Raw genomic sequence first — 19,793 nt, 5'->3', positions numbered from 1 at the left:
AAGATGAAGGGCCTAATTCAGCTGCCTTACGATGCTTCTGTGCGGGTTATTTTAGCTTTACTGGAACGAAATTTGTTGCCAGACGCTGTGGTTAGGGGACTCACTCGACTGCTTTCGGCCTCCCGACTTCGTTCTGGCTACAAGCCTTCTTCTGATCTCCAGCTCTCCGACCTCTTTCATTTCGTGCATTGTAATGCTTTTCTCAATCCCCTTTCCTCTTTTTCTTCTCTTTTCGGTCTATTCTTTTCATATATAAATTGCTTCTGTAGCTCTCAAACAGATGCCTATTGCTATCATGACTGAGAAGCCCAAAGCGCAACATTATGAGCTTCCTACTTCTTTCTTCAAGTTGGTTTTGGGAAAAAATTTCAAGTACAGGTATTTTTTTTTTTTCTGTTTTTAATGCATTGCAAATGCAGTGGAACAATATCTGCTTGCTTTTTTGTCTCTGTGATTGTGAATAGGCATTACTTCCTTAGCAATTAACAGTTCTATGGCCATGTATGACTCATTCATTTTCCTTTATCTATTTTCCTCTGGGTAGAAGATTAATCCGAGAAGGTATGTGACAGTTCCTCTGATGAGTGCTTCACTGTTCCCTGTGAGTCTTCCTATTTTGATAGAGTTGAACCATTAAGATGGCAACAAAAATATTTCGTATTTCGATTAGCTTTGTCATACTTTTCTTGCCCACTCTATTGCGAAAGAGACTACCAAATTTGGAATAAAAACAAAGTGGGACCCTGAACCATAGAATTTGGGAAAATCTGATCCATAGTGATCATCGGAAAACATGCATCTAGTTAGATATACGCCCATCCAATTTAAGATTAGCATATCATCTACACTTTATAACAAACCTCATCCAAAACTAGGGCATATATATATATATATATATATATATATATAATTTTAATTGATTGAGTGTATAATAAATTTATATACTTGGGTGTCTACAAGAATTTTTTTCCATGTCGTCACATTAAATTCAACTTAAATTGGTCAAATTCACACAAAGTTCTCAAATAAATAAATCAATAATAAATGGACAATAATAACATAATGAAAAAAAAAACTTATGTTTGGTACACCATAACGCAAGGTAATAGAATTCAAATTTCTATTGATTTAATAAAAAATTTAATTGTATTATATCGCATTATGACAATACCAAACATAATATTAATAGGACTTGGAAATTTAAGATCTTTTGATTTCTAGAAACAAGCTTTCTCTAGTTTACTACTACACTAAGACTAAGGACTCACTGGATACTAACTGGAAATGTTTGGTTGACTTGGAAAGGGAATGGAAGTGAGGAACAAATAATTTCTCGGATCTTAAAGTCATATTCTAATGTTAAAATAAAACTTATAAATTTATTATACTAAAAAGAGTAAATGTCATTTTTCACCAAAACTTAAGTTGCTCCAATATGAATTTGTAAAATGTCTAAAATTTGTGTGCCAAATGATAAGAAAATAGAATCTTATTACCTTGTTTGGATGGAGCCCCTGAGTACTCTCCATTTATGACTGCTGTTTTTCTGGAAAGTAGCTTTTGTGCAAGTAAATTCAAGACTTGGCCCTCAACTGTTGATGATAGGCAAGTACAGAGCAGAAGATTCTTTATACATCTTCTCCTCTGCATAATTGTGAAACAGGTCCAATGTTTCTTTTGTCAGCTTCAGCCTTTCTCTTGTGATGTGAAAAGTTATAGGTAGTCAACATTTTCACCGACATTTCTGGATGAACATGGTCATACCAAAAAGCCTTATGCTTTGTTATTCCATAAGTGATTTTGTTTGTATGCGAAAAAATGCAGTTGCTGTTATTTTTCTGACAAATCAAGCCCCTTAGATGATGCTGAGGAAGCAATGTTGGAGCTCTACTGTGAGCGGTCACAGCTAAAAGATGGTCACACTGTCCTTGATATTGGATGTGGCTGGGGATCACTCTCCTTATACATTGCTCGAAATTACAGAAATTGCAGGATTACTGGGATTTGCAACTCCACAACCCAGAATGCATTCGTCGAGGAGCAGTGCCGGTATAATGCTTAATACACTAGCAATGCATCATTCACTAGATTTTGCGCCAGATATAGGGTGTTAATTGGCTAGTAAAAAAACCATATTGACCATTTTCAACTGAAAGTTACAGAAACATCATTTCTTCACAAATTATTAGCCGTGAGGGCCAGCAGATGATCCAAACCATTTAATCACCCTTCTCTGTAGGGAACATCTGCTGCAGAATGTGGAAATTATTGTTGCAGATATTAGCACAATAGAGATGGTGGCATCCTATGATCGCATATTCTCCATTGGAATGTTCGAGGTCAGTGCTTTTCAAATCATTCTACAGCTGCTAAGATCAAAGTTGACATGAGTTGATAATTGGTCTGGTCCTCGAATAGCATCTGAAAAACTACAAAGACCTTCTTCACAAGATATCCAAGTGGATGGAACGGGATAGTCTTCTTTTTGTGGATCATTTCTGCCATAAGGCTTTTGCTCACCACTTTGAGGCATGCCTATTTGTTGAGCACCTGAACATGTGTGCTTGATCAACTCAGTTTATTTGAAAGGCCAGCTCTTGCATATATAAAAAGATACATCCCATCCTCTGTTTATATTCAGGATATAAATGAAGATGACTGGATTACTAGGTATTTCTTCGCTGGAGGAACAATGCCTGCTGCAAATCTGTTGCTTTATTTCCAGGTCAGCTTTGCATTTCTCATTAGAAAACGTTCTCTTGCCTTGTAAAACAGTCTATGTTGAAATAGCAATGAATAGTTGTGTGGCAGTGTACAAAATAGCAAAGCTAAAGAATGCATGAACAAAGATGTATAGCATAGCCATATCAGAACTAACAGAAATGGTGCAGTTGAGTTTGGCTCTCTTATGAAGCCTTCTTTCTGAAAACTTATGTGCAGGATGATGTTTCTGCTGTCAACCATTGGCTTGTGAATGGGAAACATTATGCACAGACAAGTTGAGGATGGATAGTGACCCTTCAGTGTTTGTACTAGATTTATGGCTCCCCAATCTTAAGGCAAATAGACTGTTTTAATTTTAAGATGTACTGAAAACCTTGCAGTGAGGAGGGGCTCAAAAGAATGGACAAGAACTTGGCTTTGATGAAGCCAATAATGGAATCAACTTATGGCAAGGAACAATCTCTCAAGTGGACAGTCTACTGGAGAACATTCTTCATTGCAGTTGCAGAACTTTTTAGGTACAACAACGGGGAAGAATGGATGGTTGCACTTTTCCTATTTAAGAAAAAATGAAGCATGAAAAGATTAACTCCCCTCTGTTGAGGATGACATGGGAGCAATGGCTGAGGTGATGATTTTATATTACTTAATTGTCAGTGTAGTTCAATGACCAACTCAAATTCAAATCAATAGTAAAATAATAAGGAATACAGTTTCTCAACATTCCATCAAGGATTTTCCTGCACCAAAATCTCATTGACACCATATATGAAACAATTCTATTGTACCCATCTATAAATAATCGATTGTAGGCTTCACCTATCCATCAATGCCGCTCCAGGACCCTCTCCTACATTGCATATTGCAGAACAAGAATAGAACCAGGGTACTTTAGATGGTCAGACTGCTACACAAGCAATCATAGGTAATTATCTGCAGCCAAATGTAAATATAGCTCCAATAAGCTTTGCTAGTTACTTCTTTGGATTACTTGAAGAAAAATATAATAACTATTACTAAGCAATTTCAATCATTAACTCCTACATTGCATATTGCAGAACAAGAATAGAACCAGGGTACTTTAGATGGTCAGACTGCTACACAAGCAATCATAGGTAATTATCTGCAGCCAAATGTAAATATAGCTCCAATAAGCTTTGCTAGTTACTTCTTTGGATTACTTGAAGAAAAATATAATAACTATTACTAAGCAATTTCAATCATTAACTAGTTTCACATTTACTTCTTTAGGTTCAGTGGTTATTTAACAATGTTATATGTCACACGTTCTAAATTGACACTGAGCGCGATGATCCCTTAGACTATACATTTTCCAATTCACACTTCAAAGTATCTTAAATAAAGAAATATGGAAGGAAATACAAGGGATCGTCGCAATTAACTTCAAATTAAGGAGCTGTAACCATGAAATATGGAATGAAAATACAGAAACCCAATTATTATATGCAAACAGAAAGAATTTGTTGCGCAGTAAAGATCGACAATTAAACTGCCCAACCACCAGGTGAGAGAAAAGAGGAAATGAGATGGCAACTCTTCTAAAAGGGTGACCAAAAACCATGCTGAATTAGAATAAAGCAGACAGTTAGACCTAATGGTAAAATGCAAATAGGCAGCATACCTGCAACTAAATATACAGTAAGACAACTATTATACACTTCTGCTAACCATCAATCCTCAAGGATTCCCTTGGTTACAATTTTATGATTTTATGCACCAGAAAAGCCCAAAACCTCTTGATTTTGCTTATTCTTACGTTGACATCAAGAGAATATCATGCAGAATCAAAATGAAGTAGATTAGGCCAAGTGGAGAAAAGACAGACAGCAAGCCTCAACTACAATATATAGTCTTAAGACGCTTGTTCTACTAACCAACAGTCCTCAATGATTCCCTTAGTTACAATTTTATGATTTTATTCACTAGGTAAAACCCCAAAAATCTTGATTTATGATTCTTATGCTTACAATGACATCAAGAGTCAAGACATTCTCTTGATATAAGGGCTAAGACATGGCAAAAGTGGCAATTCAATTTCTATTCATGTAAGAAAAGAAAGCTTCCACCAGTCACCCAACAAATTACATCTCAGCAACATGTAATGATCTAGAGCACTGCAGGCAAGGGGCTGGAATTGATTTTAGACCATTATTTTTCTAAGAGAATCACTTTATCATGGAATAACACCTTTAAAAACAGTACGTATCTTACTCTTTCAAAACCAGCTGATGCTACAAATATGAAGAATTCAAGTTCCTTTCAGCTTTTATAGATAGAAATCAAGAAAAGAAGGAAAAAGAAGAGAAAGAAAGGAAGAAATCACCATCAAGAATAATATTGAATGAATTACATGCACAACCAACAGTAATCATCACAAGAACTTAATCCTATGCACATGAACCATAGCAAGAAGGAAACAATAAGAAATGATTAAGGATGGGAGACAAAAAATGTTCCATTTATCTTACAATCTCTGCCATCCTCTATGCATCTTAAAGGTTTCGCTGTGCCAGCAGCATTATGGTAAAAAAACAAATACATGAGAACAGAAAAACAGATAAAATTGAAACTAAAACTTTGACCTTAACAAGAGCCGAGAGGTAATAAACTTGAAGTAATTGAACAAAGACAATAGTGCAACTGGACTGGGGAACAAAATTAATTCTACCATGCCTTAACTTATCCAAAAAGAATTAATTTTTGACAAAAAAGAATCACACAGACTGCATAATGTTGCTTTTTTCTCTGTTGTAGTCAATACACAATTACATTTCCATTAACCATTGGAGAAAATTTTAAATCCTCAATGTATACCTGGTAATAACAAGCATTTCTTTCAGAATCTTCACCACTTACCAATACATTTCACTTCATATACTCAAGGTCCAACAGTTTTACTAGCTTCACATTAATTAATTAATAACTCTTTTAAGTAACAGGTCAAGAAAATACCATATAAAATTTAATTCTAAAGACACCAGGTTAATCAAACGCCAAATCCGATCAAAAGTATAATCACGGAATTCAATCAGAAAAAAGCTAAAGAATTTACCTTGAATTTGTTCTCTAGTTTATTACTTAGAGATAGAACAATGTGAGTTACTGGGGAACACCAGCAGCAGCACCATCAACTGGATTTCCCAAATCGGCTGGAATGATTTCAGCTTCCAAGAAGCGACTCAAATGCTTATCATCCAAATGTTCCTGTTACAAAATATCAAGAAGAAGAAAAAAATTATCAAACTGCCAAGAATTAGTTTCAAAAGAAGTAAAGGGAAAGAACTGTACAGAGAGGCAAGCTCTGTATTTCTGCCACTCAGAAACGCATTCCTCTTTTTCCCATTGACCCTTCACAAACTTCTCTGAGTACCACCTGCAAAACCATAGAACAGGAAATTTTAGAAAGACAGAGAGCGAGTGCTAGGGTTTTAAGAGGGGTTCAAAGGACGAGCCTAGATAATAAAAGAGGGAGAAGAGACAGACCTGTTGAAGCAATTTTGGTAAGCAGCTCTGAGATGAGCACAAGGCGATGTTGAAGTCGAGGAAGATGAAGCTTTCTTTTCTCTCTTAATGAAACCCATCTCGCGTCTTTTCTTCACAGTTCTTCCATTATCACTGATCTTGCGCCGTTATGCCAATTGACTTTCGGCGGAGACGATTTTGCTGCTGGGATGGTAGTCGGGGATTTCGAATGGAAAGTAACCGACCCGCTTGAAATTAATATTCCGCAAGTATAAAAATTTTTCTTAAAAATTAACTTTTATGTTTTGTAAGTATTAAAAAATTACGGAACCTATTTAAATTGATTTTTATAAGTATAAAAAAATTTCAGAATATTAATTTTTTTTATTTTAAAAATTAAAATTATTTATTAAAATAATAAATAAAACCCATAAATTTATTAATCTTCAAAATAATAATTTCTTAATTTTTTCATTAATAAAATAATTGATATATATATATATGTGTGTGTGTCTGTATATTAATTGTTAAAGCTTTACTATTTGAAATGAATTAAAAATTGTAAGGCATTTGAGAGTTTGAAAATAAAATTTAACCTTAATATATTGAAATTGAAAGTTTTTAAAATCTTTTTATAAATGTTACTTTAAAATACTGCTCTACTAAATATAAATTCAAAGTTTTTAAATTTAAAAGAAAATCTCACCTTTGTAAAAATTCCTAGTTAAGTTGGTTGGAACATATTCGACTAGAAAAAGTTATATTCATGGCTGAGTCTATTAGGAATTGAATTCAATTATTCATAGGAGAGATTAGAGACCTAAATACCGTAATTTATCAGTTTAATTTTAAATAAATTAATTCAATGTTTTATTTAGATATAATTTTGATTAATTTTTAAAATAAAAAATAAAAGATAAATTATTCAATTATTAAATATATACTCACATCTTTAAAATATATTATTTAATTCAAAATAATAATACATATAAAATAATTGAAAAATATATGCCTTGTAAAATTTTTATAAAATAAAGTTATTTATTGTTAAATTTATTGACGGCATATTTAACCATTAAATTATTGTTATTTTTAAAATTAAATATATTAATTATTAAAGTTAATATTTTTTAGATGTGAGATTAATTTATATTTAAAAATAATAAAATATTGCATTTGATATGGTTATTTAAATTATCACATTTTATTTTTTAAAAATAAATTAAAATTATAGCTAAATGTAAACTTTAGGCTAATTTATTTAAAATTTAAATATTTAAATTAAATTATAAAATTATTCTGAGCCTTTCTCCATCAATTAACTTAAAATTTAATGCAAAAACTTTTTAGTTTAGTTTCTTAAAATGATAAGAATTATTTAGTGTAACTTTTAAATTATATTGACTAATTAATTATTTTTTTATTATAAAAGTTAAAAGTAATTTTTTCTTTCTTTTTATTCCTATAATATTTTTTAAGCATATAGTAATTGTAATAAAAATTAATCTCTTAAAATTAAAAATATTAATTCGAGTTACTAACAATTGAAATTTCAATCGATTTCAAAATTATGACATTGTTCCTTCTATATAAAAAAAATCGATGATAGTGAATCTCTTAAAATTGAAATTTTTCATCGCCAATCGTGCTATAATATTTTGAGAGTTTAAATTTATGTGTTCTATAATATATTAAATTTTAAAAAATATATGGAGTTGCGCTCAAAAACTTAATCTGGTGGTAAGTGTATTTAAGTAAATCTAAGAGGTTTCAAATTCAACTCTTTCAATCTCCAATTTTCCATCCCTATTTAAAAAAATATATATGAAATTATATAAATTTTTTAAAGAAAATACAATCGGATAATAATACAAAATTCAAATTCATATAAAAAAATATAAAATTCCCACTATATTTTTTTGAGATTAAAGTAAAATTCCCACTGTAAACAAGGAGTAATTAAACAAATTGAATAAAATATTATATAAAAAAAAAATAAAAGGAGACAGAAGGGGGGGACAAGTAGAATTTTTTTAAAGAAAAAAAGAAAGAAGAGGAGGAAGGGACTGTGAATATATTGAAATTCGATTCATATTGAAATTCGATTCAAATCGATTCATTAATTAGCTAATAATTCTAATTAAAAATATATACAACTCACATGTGAAGATTTAAATTTAAATTTTATTTTCCTTCAAAATAAAAATTATATTAAATACGATTGAAATATATATATAAACTACTCCACTAAACTATTAAGGTGAATAAATATAATAAATTACTTATAATAAAATATCTTTATTAATTTTTATATTCTTAAAAAAATAGAATTAATTATTAAATTTTTTAAAAATTTAATAATTATCAATTAATAAATAAAATTTTTTATAATTATTAATATAATAAAATCTATTAAATTATATCCACTAACAATAATTTATTTCATATCACATTTCGCTTAAAAGTTAAAAGATGAAGAGAAAGACACAAAGGAATCAAATTATTCTATGGGAAAGATGAAGAGAAAGACACAAAGGAATCCATAAACTGCCAATTAATTATACCTTTTTATTAGTCAATTGATTCTGGTTTCGACCAATAATATTGTTGCAGCTCACTTTTCATTATTCCTTTAATTACAAGAATTGAATATCTAAATGAGTTCCACGACCAAACCTTTAACCACAAACAATATCCATTTTTTCAATTAAGATATGTTTATTTAAATAAAAAAATAATCCATGAAATTGACACCTTGATATACTAGTTTTTTCTTTATTAAACGAGCTTGCATTTATTCTAAATTTATAATCTTTATATAAATTTTTAGTATATAATATAATTAATTTTCGAAAGTCAATTAAGAAAAAATATTAAATACTTATTAAATGAATTAGATTTAATAAATTAAAAAATTAAGAAACATAGAATTACATTTATACTTATCAAGAAAATAAAAATAATAAAATTTAGTATGAAAATCTAAGTTGCTAATAAATATAATTTATTAAAATTTTCTTTTCTTATTAATCTAATATTTTTCTCATTAGATGAAGAATTTATTAAATACTAGTTTTTTATATTAGCTTATATATATATATATGTATATATAGATTATAGATATATTAATTATAAATTATAGGACTTATATGAATTGTAATAAAATATTACAAATCATGTAATAATAATAAAAAATTAATTAAAATATAAAATTGTAAATAATTTATTAGTTTTATAATAAAAAATATAATTATTATTTTATTTATTAATATTGAAAATAAATGGCTTTATAAATGTATTTATTTTTTTAATTTAATTTCTCATAAAAATAAATAACTTTTAAGCATACGGCTTCTCGTTTTCTATATTCTTTTAATATAAAGACCGATTTAATTTTCTTTTATAAAAGAATATATTTTTTAAAAATAATTCATTATTAAGTGACACTAACTTGATGTTAACAGTCGATATGTTTTAGTGAAATTTAACATAAGTTGTTAAATTGAAGGAGGAGAACTTAATTTTTTTTTATTTCTTTACTCTATATTTAAAATAAAAAATTGGAAAAATTACTTTTTAGTTCTTGAGGTTTAACGTAATTAACATTTCTATCCCTCTATTTTGACGACCCAATACTTAAGTCCCTCACTTTCTTTTCTGTCCAAATTCGTAATCCTTCCGTCCAAAATAGCCGTTTGGAACACGTGAATTGACAAAATTAACTCTCACTAAAAATCCTACTATTTCAAAATCACAAAACCGAAACCCAAATGCCTCTTTTTCTTCTTCTTCCTACTCTTTCTGCAACTTATTCTTCTTCTTCTTCTTCTTCTTACCCTTTTTGCAACTTCTTCTTCTTCTTCTTCTTTTTCTTCTTCTTCCTACCCTTTCTACCCTTTCTGCAACTACTTCTTCTTCTTCTTCTTCTTCCTACCCTTTCTACCCTTTCTGCAACTTCTTCTTCTTCTTCTTTTTCTTCTTCTTCCTACCCTTTCTACCCTTTCTGCAACTACTTCTTCTTCTTCTTCTTCTTCCTACCCTTTCTACCCTTTCTGCAACTTCTTCTTCTTCTTCTTCTTCTTCCTACCCTTTCTACCCTTTCTGCAACTTCTTCTTCTTCTTCTTCAACCGGAGAAAACATGAAAGAGAAAAAAAAAAAGGAATTTCACTTTGAGAGAAGGGTATTTTTAGAAAAAATTATCACCTCTCATATTTGACTCTTTGACCAAACGGTTTAAATGGACAGGAGGACTACGAATTTGGACGGAAGAGAAAGTGAGGGATTTAAGTGTTGGGTTGCCAAAATAGAGGGACAGAAGTGTTAATTACGCTAAACTTCAGGAATTAAGAAGTAATTTTTCCTAAAAATTTTTATAAAAATTAATTTTCTTTTAAAATTTTTATTTAGAATAAATTTTTAAAAAATTTTTTAACTTAAAAATTTTTAATCATGAATGAATTTATAAAAATTCATTTTTTATAAAATCATTTATGTGAAACAAAAGCTTAATATAAATGCTAAATTATCAAACTATTCTCAAGAATATGAGTTTACTTAGGTGTTATCCAATTAATCAAACTAGCAAAGCCTCCAACATGTATACTTTAACTTTGAGTGTTTGCCTCTCTTTTAATATTCTTATCTAAAGTGTATATAAATGAAATTCAAATGCAAAAGAAAATTCCATCCATCTTCAGTTAATAAGGAAAAAAAAAAAAAAAAAAAAGAAAGTGGGTAGTGATTGATCTAGTTAGACATGAGAGAGAACGGTCTGACGGAGAGGAGCATGATTTTGGCTGCAGGTGCAACTATTGTTTTGGGCTGCTTGTGGAGGCTTGTATGCAAATGGAATGAAAGAACAAGGAGGAAGATCACCACAAAAATTCCAGATAACGGTAGCATTTTTTAAATCTTCTTCATCGTCTTCTCATCCTAATTATTCTTTCAATTTGTTTGATTGGTAACTCAACAGATAAACTTCAACTTTTCGAAAAGCTTTTAAATTTTATTTGTTTAGTTTATTTATTAAAACATATTTTTGCTAATTTAATTAAATTATTTTTTAAAAAGTGAATTTTATGGAAAATAATTTAATATAATTAATTAATATTATTTAAGCTATAATAACAAAGATGCTAGTATTTATTATCTATTAAATTAATTAGATGAGAAGTGAATATTAGGTCAGTTCGATTTAAAATTAAACTGAACTGAATAAATTAAAAATTAAAATTTTAGTATTTATAAAAATTAAATCAAATTGATTTTAGTTAGAAATTAAATCGAATTAAATCGATCTGATTCAATTCGATTCGTTTTGATTTGTATTTTTAATAAATTTTTATTTTTTACGCTTTATTTTTAATATTTTAAAATTTAATTAAAATATTTTAATTTTAATATAATATAATCTCTCTGTATTATTAAAAATAATATATAATTATCATTAAAGCGATTCGATTCGAATTTTTTATTTTTTCTCATCAAAATCGAATCAAACTGAATTAAAATAACTTAAAGTTTTAAAATTAAAAATTAAATCGAATTAAAATAATAAAAAATTAAACTGAATTTTTAAATTAATTTAATTCGATTAATTTTTTCTATTTCCACGAAATACTACCGACTCTAAATTAGATAACTTTAATGTGATTTATTCATGGCTTAATCTTGATTAACGGCTGATTAGTTTAGAGCTTTGCTTTTCGTAAAACGGTGTCGTATAACCGAAGTAAAATGAGTATCCCAATCCCAACCATCTCTATAAATTCATCTCCCCAGACAGTCATTGCTCATTTAACTCTTCTGCTCTACTTTCTCTGCTCTCGACTCTTGAATAGAAATGGATCAATTCAAAGGCCAGCCTCGCCTCCCCAAATTTTCCGTGCCTAAACGCTACGACGTCCGCCTGAAACCGGACCTTTCCGCCTGCACATTTGCCGGTTCTGTCTCTATCGACCTTGACATCGTTGCCGATACCAAATTCATTGTTCTTAACGCTGCTGACCTCTCCGTCAAGAGCGACTCCGTTTGCTTCACCTCCTCTAAGGTATTCTCTCGATCTAACAACTCCTAGCTTTTACTTGAGATTTGAAGTTTCTGTAAACTGAAACAATCTGCCATTTCCAATCAGGTGTTTGAGCCCGTGAATGTTGAATTGGTGGAGGCAGATGAGATATTGGTGTTGGAGTTCGCAGACACACTTCCAATTGGGGTGGGAGTTCTCGCTATTGACTTCGAAGGAGTTTTGAACGACAAAATGAAGGGCTTCTACAGAAGGTACTCTAGCGTATCAAATTGTCCAATCCCCACTAGTTCAATTTTAAAACTTTGATTGAGTTTTTGCAATTTTTTTCCTGTTCAGCACTTATGAGCATCAGGGTGAGAAGAAGAACATGGCAGTTACTCAGTTTGAGCCAGCTGATGCTAGGAGATGCTTTCCATGTTGGGACGAGCCTGCTTGCAAGGTATCTCTCTTGGCTTAAGTCCTTGCTTTTGTATTACTCTTTTGCATTTTCCTCTTATTCTTTTTATTTAGTGGCATCGACTTTTGGTTTTGCAGGCTAAATTCAAGATCACTTTAGATGTGCCATCTGAATTGGTGGCTCTTTCAAATATGCCAGTCATTGAGGAGAATGTGGATGGACCTCTGAAGACTGTTTCCTATCAGGAAACACCTATCATGTCTACTTATTTGGTAGCCATTGTCGTTGGTTTGTTTGATTATGTCGAAGATCACACATCTGACGGTATCATTATCCTCTCATTCATTTTTTTTGTCAATAATGGTTCAGCCTTGTTCTTGATATTGTGTAGTTTTGCCAAATCTGCACAGGGATCAAAGTACGAGTGTATTGTCAAGTTGGGAAGGCAAATCAGGGGAATTTTGCATTGCATGTGGCTGTGAAGACACTTGAATTATACAAAGAGTATGTTTTAATTTCTCATAGTCTCCTAGTTTGATGTAGATCCATTTAAATCAATACTCATTTTTAGTATCCCTTCATGTGCAATTTTTTGGCATTTAGTATCATATAATGATTCCACATTATGCAGATATTTTGCTGTTCAATATCCTCTTCCGAAGTTGGATATGATTGCAGTCCCCGACTTTGCTGCTGGGGCCATGGAGAATTATGGCTTAGTTACATATCGTGAGACAGCTTTGCTCTTTGATGATAAGCATTCTGCTGCAGCTAACAAGCAGAGGGTATGTGCACTTCTAAGGTTTTTTTTTAGCCACCAAAATTGACTTTTAATATGTATGATTGACAATATCGATGCATAATTACTAATTATTTGTTTGGGTGCTGTTAAGGTTGCTACTGTTGTTGCACATGAGCTGGCACATCAGTGGTTTGGCAATCTTGTAACAATGGAATGGTGGACACATTTATGGCTTAATGAGGGTTTTGCAACATGGGTATGTTGTTTATTGTCATGTCCACTTTTATACTTTTTTCAGCATATTTTATTTAAAATGTCATATATAAAGGATTTTTTTCCACAGGTAAGTTATTTAGCGGCTGATAGCTTGTTTCCAGAGTGGAAGATATGGACTCAGTTTCTTGATGAAACTACTGAAGGTCTTAGGCTTGATGGCCTTGAAGAATCCCACCCGATCGAGGTAAATGTACAGGCTAGGTTTAGTTTTCTGTCTTACATAAATAGAAGTGTCATTAATTTGTTGGCTTTTTTCATTCCAATTAAACTTTTCTTTCCAGGTTGAGATAAATCATGCTAGTGAGATTGATGAAATATTTGATGCAATAAGCTATAGAAAAGGTGCATCTGTTATCCGAATGCTGCAAAGCTATCTTGGTGCTGAATGCTTTCAGGTGCGTGCTTTAATATCATCCAAGTCAAAATCTCTTCTTGATTAGAGCAACCAGGTGTATGTAGTGTATTTAGTATTGTGACACATTCACTCACTTAGAGAGACACATATCATTTTGACAGTTCTCTCTCTCTCTCTCTCTCTCTCTCTCTCTCCTATTGACACACATTCACTCACTTAGAGAGAGAGAGAGAGAGAGAGAGAGAGAGAGAACTGTCAAGATGATATGTGTTGGTGTTACTGTTAACTGTCAGGATTCTTTAGAATAAGCTTTAGCTTTTTTTTGGGCAAGATGTTGCTTAGAATAGTGAAGCCATTAGTGTCCTTTTTGTTTGCATTTCTTATCAATCATCTCCTGAATTTATGTGATTGGGAATCACATAAGTAATGAGCTTGACATTACTTCATAATAACTAATGATCACTGAATCCATGCATGATATTACCTGCTTAGTCGTAGTCTTCTTGTTGAGGAACTATGACATTGCAACTTAGCATAATGTGTCTTCTTGTTGTCCTTTTGAGACTATTGTTTTTTATTATCCTTAATCTTTTTTTTTCCTAGTCTTTACAAGTTCATTTTTCCACTTGTGAAGATAACATTGTTTGTTACATGTGACTTTATTTATAATATCAGAAATCTCTTGCTTCGTACATCAAAAAATATGCTTACTCAAATGCAAAGACAGAAGACTTATGGGCTGCCCTTGAAGAAGGATCCGGAGAGCCTGTTAAGAACCTAATGAATTCGTGGACGAGGCAAAAGGGGTACCCTGTTGTATCTGTCAGACTTCAAGATCAGAAATTGGAATTTGAGCAGGTCTTCTTTTTCTTCTGGGGTCCTCCACTCATCTTTCTGCCAATGTTTGATCTATTATCTATTTGAACTTTGAAATTACATACTTCAAGGCAGTGACAACATAACATTTATATTTGTTTCTGTTTGTGATAAGTTATAATACTCTGACAAGTTAATGTAATAAATGCAGTCACAATTCTTATCAAGTGGTTCCCATGGAGATGGGCAGTGGATTGTCCCAATAACTTTATGCTGTGGCTCATATGATGTGAATAAGAGTTTCTTATTGCAAACAAAATCTGAAACTCTTGATGCTAAGGAATCCAAGCTTGTGGAGATCAAAAGTGCTTGGGTAAAACTTAATGTGCATCAGACTGGTTTCTATAGGGTGAAATATGATGACGACCTTGCAGCTAGACTTAGATATGCCATAGAGAAGAAAATTTTAACTGAAGCAGACAGATTTGGTAAATATTATGTTGGACTTGCTCTTGCTTATGTCTTCGTTTTTAAGAAAAGAAGTTAACATATTGTGCTACATTTGATAGGCATTTTGGATGATTCATTTGCCCTTTGTATGGCTCGTCACCAGTCTTTGACCTCATTGCTTACTCTGATGGGCGCTTACAGGGAGGAGCTTGAGTATACTGTGCTGTCTAACTTGATTAATGTAATGTTCACCTTTGTATGTTATTAGCAATATTATACACCCCCCGTCCCATAATTTTTATTGATATTTCCTTTTTTTATTGTCTCAAAATTATTTTCCACCTTCCTTTATTTAAACTATAGTAACATATAAATTTAATATTACAATCCTATTTAATTTTGTTTTATTTCCAATAAACCTCTCAAAATAACTCTGTATTTAATAAAGCTTAATGTATTTAAAATGGGTATAATGGGAAAGTTAATAAAAAAATATATTTCTTAATTTATGGGATGGAGGAGTATTAGATATTATTCCTTTTATCCTAATTCTACTTCCTTTTTGTTCACAGATAAGTTATAAAGTTACAAGGATTGCAGCAGATGCAACCCCTGAATTATTGGACTGCATTAACCAGTTTTTTATTAATCTTTTCCAATATTCTGCAGAGTAAGTTATTTTGATTACAATTTTAGCACATGCTAATTCTTCTTCTTAAAAGAGATAGTATTTTAAGTTGTGAATTCTATTCAATTTTAAGCAACTTTTGTGTTTCTTGCTCTTAAGAATTGTGTGTGATGCCAAGTTGCAAACTTGAAACATTGATTCTGGGTTTTCGGTTAAAAAAAGAAGCAAAATCAAGCTAAAAGACTTGCTCTGAACTTTTTCGAGTTCAATTCCGTTCTTGGAATAATTACTGTGAAGCAGAAAAACTTAAATTTCCCCAAGATACAGAATCAGCATCATTAAATAGATCTGATGTCATCAGCCTATCCTATAATCTACGAGAAATTAGTTACAGGGGGTTATAAAAATTGCCACAGGATTTAGGACTGACATTTTTTTTTCACTTATCCTTCATATTTTTCCATTGTATAAATTCTATTCACAGGCGGCTTGGTTGGGATCCTAAACAAGGTGAAAGCCATCTCGATTCAATGTTGAGAGGAGAAGTTTTGACCGCCCTTGCAGTGTTTGGACATGATCTGACATTAAATGAAGCAAGTAGGAGATTTCATGCATTTATAGATGACAGAAATACACTACTCCTTCCACCTGATATAAGAAAGGTTGTTTAGTAATATATCTAATAAATATCAGTGCTCCTTTACTTGCTTGCCCTAATGTTACGGATAATGGGTGCAGGCAGCATATGTGGCAGTGATGCAGAGAGTCAGCACATCAAATAGATCAGGTTATGAATCTCTCCTGAGAGTCTATAGGGAGACCGATCTAAGCCAAGAGAAAACTCGCATTCTGGGTACTGAACTATTTTTTGAAATTTCTGTAGAATATGAGTTTGATAAGTTTGTGGTAATTATTTACCCATATGAGCCGTTTGCAGGTTCTTTGGCATCTTGTCCAGACCCCAATATAGTTCTTGAAGTTCTCAACTTTGTATTATCTTCTGAGGTAGAATAGAGTTCTGTATATTCACCTTATTTACGTCAATGGTAACATTTAATTTAAGAGACCAGAGTCTCTCGAAGAATAATGATCCTTAAGGTTATTTCTCACTGGATCTAGGTTCGTAGTCAAGATGCTGTTTTTGGACTTGCTGTTTCTAAAGAAGGACGGGAAACTGCTTGGACATGGCTGCAGGTAATGCCCCTAAAGCAATTGTCAAAGTTACAAAAAGAGTTCTTTCTTTCTTTCTTTATTTTTTTCCTTTCTTTCAGTTATTAGTACTTAAGTTGAACCAAGGAAAAAAGGTTAAAAATTTTGAAATTATTGGAATACAGGATAAGTGGGATTACATCTCAAAAACCTGGGGTTCTGGATTTTTAATAACTCGCTTTATCAGTGCAGTTGTCTCACCGGTTAGCCCTTTCCTCTTCCATGTTATTATTGGTCTTAAGTTTCTGACTTCAATAATTTCTTTTTTTCGGCCTTCTGCAAATACTTTGGAGACTAATGTTTTTCCCTTTAACATTGTCCTCTTCCTACAGTTTGCTTCATTTGAGAAGGCCAAGGAAGTAGAGGAGTTCTTTGCAGGCCGCACCAAGCCTTCAATGGCTAGAACATTGAAGCAGAGCATTGAGCGGATCAACATTAATGCAAAGTGGGTTCAGAGCATTCAGAATGAGAAGCAACTGGCAGAGACTGTGAAAGAATTAGCACACAGGAAATACTAAGAACGCATTTTACGTTTCATAAACTTCTTTGGTTCAATATCACGGTTCTTTAACCAAAAGCTGTGCCGAAATAAGAATTGTATGTGATTGCGGACGCATTAGCAATCCTCCTCCATCACAACATATAGATAGTGAACTTATAGCTTGCTCTATATGGTTTAATGTTTCATCTTTGTTTGGGCTTGTTTTTTACTACCAAACTAGAGAAAATGGCTGATCTTGTTGCATGGAACGGCTATATGTTGTAGAAATGAACTAAGGCACGTAACTGCTGCGTCCCTTTTGTGCATCTTTGCCGAATTTATGTTAGTTATTGAGTAAACTACAATTACTTGCACTTCATAAAAAAGTCTGCCATTAAAGACAGTATCACAGCTTCTCTTGTCAACTAATTAATTCATTATCAGATTATCACTACCATATCAGTTGGCGGAGTTGAAAGAAAAAAAGTTAAAATGAGTCAAACACGTTAAAAACGGGGCTTTTTGTAAAATAAAGTTAAAAAAAAAAAATATTTTTTAAACTTTGATATGTGAGAAAAAATTTTTCAGATTAGGTGAATTAGCCCTTTACCGATTTTATAAGTGCAGTAGAATCTACCACACTTATAAAATACAGTAAAGAACGATTAACATAAAAAAATAATATTTTTTAAATAATTTTATTTATTTTTTAAAAAATAAAAATTCTATCGCAAATTAAAACCGCAGACATCTGAATCAATTTTTCAATTTTCAAGTGCGGTAATACTAGGGTTTGTTTAATATATATTATATTAATTTTATTTTTTTTATTTATATATGAAATATATATATATATAATTATAAAAATTATATTAATATTAATTATTTAATACAATTAAAATTTAATATAATAATGATCATATGTAAATTTATTTTAATAATTAAAATTATATATATATATAACATTATAATTATATTTATTTAAATATAATACTATAATTATATTTATTTTAAAAATAATATCATATATTTTATATTTATTTATAAAATTTATTATTTTTATTAAAATTATATTTATAAATAAATAAATATTTATGAATAATAAAAATTTAAAAAATACATATAAATAATTAAAATTATGGAATGTAATAAAAGTAAAACAATATAATTATAAATGATTAAAAAAATAATACTAATGATGTCCCAAATGTTCTCTCGTGCCACATGAACGTCCTCTTCTTTAATGTGGACGTCGAGTTCTATATGATCTGCGGTCACCACTTATATTCTCACCTTCAGCAGCAGCAGGATTAATATTAAGATCAGAAGCTACCGAGCTCGGATCTTGTGTTGCAGTATAATGCGATGGTAAATAGATATCATCAGATGCAAAAGTGGAGTACTGTTGTTCCGGTGTATACTGTACAAAATTACCAGAGAATAGTTGTGTGCCTAGGCTAGATGAAGGAATATCCACAGAATTTCTAGCCGAAAATGCATTAATGGAGCTAGCATGTCGTGCAAAAGCATCAAAAGTACTACCTACCGGAGTCTGCATCTGAAATTGATTATCTTGAAGACCAACCTGCTGGAAGGACCACTGTGTCGGGGTTATATGAGGTGGTGGCTTATAACTACCACGTGTCCATATAGTATATTGTGATCCACCTTCTTGTGTAACACTAGATCCTGCTGAAGATTGCCCAACCTCACCAAATGATCGATGAGTGTGAAATGAAACGGGTGCTGGAATGATGACATTTGCCGGGACAGTGGTATGTACATCAACATCAACTTCTTGGCGAGAGCTACGTCTACGCCTAGGCCTCCTCGGCGGGTCAACAGGCTCTTCAGGGTCATCTGACATAGGTTGTGCCTGAGGTGCTGGCTGTGGTGGAGATATCTCTGTTATTCGTTTCTCTTCCTCCATGGCATAGAACATTGCTGTTGTTTGTCTTTCAATAAGATCTGTACCCGGATTAGAAAATTATCGATTAATTAAATGTATATTCTCGATACCATCCTCCTGTTGGCAAAACAATAATTAAACATAGATATGTTTAAAAAAAACATATGAAAATGTAATGAATAATAAAATATTACCACAGTGCCAATAGCTGCACCATGATGCGATATCCATCGACGAGAAACTCATCTATACCATTCTAGGTACTCTGAATGATAATGTAGTGGCCCATCTAAT

At 31.5% G+C, this 19,793-nt stretch overlaps 3 protein-coding genes across 5 annotated transcripts; 2 read left to right on the top strand and 1 right to left on the bottom strand.

Moving 5' to 3' along the window:
* Positions 1 to 1,531: 1,531 nt before the first annotated feature.
* LOC110603449 ((S)-coclaurine N-methyltransferase-like) lies at positions 1,532 to 3,003 on the top strand. The gene is made up of 6 exons (XM_043951756.1): positions 1,532 to 1,609; positions 1,664 to 1,719; positions 1,825 to 2,049; positions 2,240 to 2,339; positions 2,642 to 2,725; positions 2,941 to 3,003. The coding sequence occupies exons 1-6, from the start codon at positions 1,532 to 1,534 to the stop codon at positions 3,001 to 3,003; spliced, it is 606 nt and encodes a 201-aa protein (XP_043807691.1).
* A 332-nt stretch (positions 3,004 to 3,335) lies between these two features.
* Positions 3,336 to 6,456, bottom strand: LOC110603448 (uncharacterized protein At4g33100). 2 transcript variants are annotated; one of them, XR_006348958.1, is made up of 5 exons: positions 6,229 to 6,456; positions 6,034 to 6,118; positions 5,798 to 5,949; positions 3,769 to 3,847; positions 3,336 to 3,657 (listed from the first exon to the last, which is right to left on the bottom strand). XR_006348958.1 is itself a non-coding variant. In XM_043951849.1 (4 exons), the coding sequence occupies exons 1-3, from the start codon at positions 6,324 to 6,326 to the stop codon at positions 5,845 to 5,847; spliced, it is 288 nt and encodes a 95-aa protein (XP_043807784.1). In that variant the 5' UTR covers positions 6,327 to 6,456; the 3' UTR covers positions 3,336 to 3,847; positions 5,798 to 5,844. The 2 variants fall into 2 exon arrangements, 1 of the variants encoding a protein (XP_043807784.1); XM_043951849.1 differs by having other exon boundaries at positions 3,336 to 3,847.
* Positions 6,457 to 12,004: 5,548 nt separating this feature from the next.
* LOC110603445 (aminopeptidase M1) lies at positions 12,005 to 17,916 on the top strand. 2 transcript variants are annotated; one of them, XM_021741174.2, is made up of 19 exons: positions 12,005 to 12,257; positions 12,342 to 12,487; positions 12,573 to 12,675; positions 12,771 to 12,957; positions 13,044 to 13,137; positions 13,265 to 13,418; positions 13,527 to 13,631; positions 13,719 to 13,835; positions 13,933 to 14,046; positions 14,682 to 14,864; positions 15,034 to 15,310; positions 15,392 to 15,513; positions 15,845 to 15,942; positions 16,385 to 16,562; positions 16,639 to 16,753; positions 16,838 to 16,905; positions 17,020 to 17,094; positions 17,235 to 17,312; positions 17,442 to 17,916. In XM_021741174.2, the coding sequence occupies exons 1-19, from the start codon at positions 12,051 to 12,053 to the stop codon at positions 17,625 to 17,627; spliced, it is 2,607 nt and encodes an 868-aa protein (XP_021596866.1). In that variant the 5' UTR covers positions 12,005 to 12,050; the 3' UTR covers positions 17,628 to 17,916. The 2 variants fall into 2 exon arrangements, with proteins under 2 accessions (XP_021596866.1, XP_043807778.1); XM_043951843.1 differs by lacking the exon at positions 17,235 to 17,312.
* Positions 17,917 to 19,793: the final 1,877 nt, after the last annotated feature.

The sequence above is a fragment of the Manihot esculenta genome, chromosome 16 (genome assembly GCF_001659605.2).
Source record: "Manihot esculenta cultivar AM560-2 chromosome 16, M.esculenta_v8, whole genome shotgun sequence".
Lineage (NCBI taxonomy): Eukaryota > Viridiplantae > Streptophyta > Magnoliopsida > Malpighiales > Euphorbiaceae > Manihot > Manihot esculenta.
The sequence above is the reverse complement of the archived record's forward strand: the minus strand, read 5'-3'. Positions and strand labels throughout refer to the sequence as shown.

Coding starts and splice junctions, on each gene's coding strand:
- LOC110603449 (XM_043951756.1), top strand. CDS start 1,532: ATGACTGCTGTTTTTCTGGAAAGTAGCTTTTGTGCAAGTAAATTCAAG. Junction 1,610..1,663: donor CAACTGTTGATGATAGGCAA/GTACAGAGCAGA, acceptor ATTGTGAAACAG/GTCCAATGTTTCTTTTGTCA. Junction 2,726..2,940: donor ATCTGTTGCTTTATTTCCAG/GTCAGCTTTGCA, acceptor ACTTATGTGCAG/GATGATGTTTCTGCTGTCAA.
- LOC110603448 (XM_043951849.1), bottom strand. CDS start 6,326: ATGGGTTTCATTAAGAGAGAAAAGAAAGCTTCATCTTCCTCGACTTCA. Junction 6,119..6,228: donor TACCAAAATTGCTTCAACAG/GTCTGTCTCTTC, acceptor ATGGTTTTGCAG/GTGGTACTCAGAGAAGTTTG. Junction 5,950..6,033: donor AATACAGAGCTTGCCTCTCT/GTACAGTTCTTT, acceptor ATTTTGTAACAG/GAACATTTGGATGATAAGCA.
- LOC110603445 (XM_021741174.2), top strand. CDS start 12,051: ATGGATCAATTCAAAGGCCAGCCTCGCCTCCCCAAATTTTCCGTGCCT. Junction 15,943..16,384: donor CTTTTCCAATATTCTGCAGA/GTAAGTTATTTT, acceptor TTCTATTCACAG/GCGGCTTGGTTGGGATCCTA. Junction 16,754..16,837: donor AGAGAAAACTCGCATTCTGG/GTACTGAACTAT, acceptor AGCCGTTTGCAG/GTTCTTTGGCATCTTGTCCA.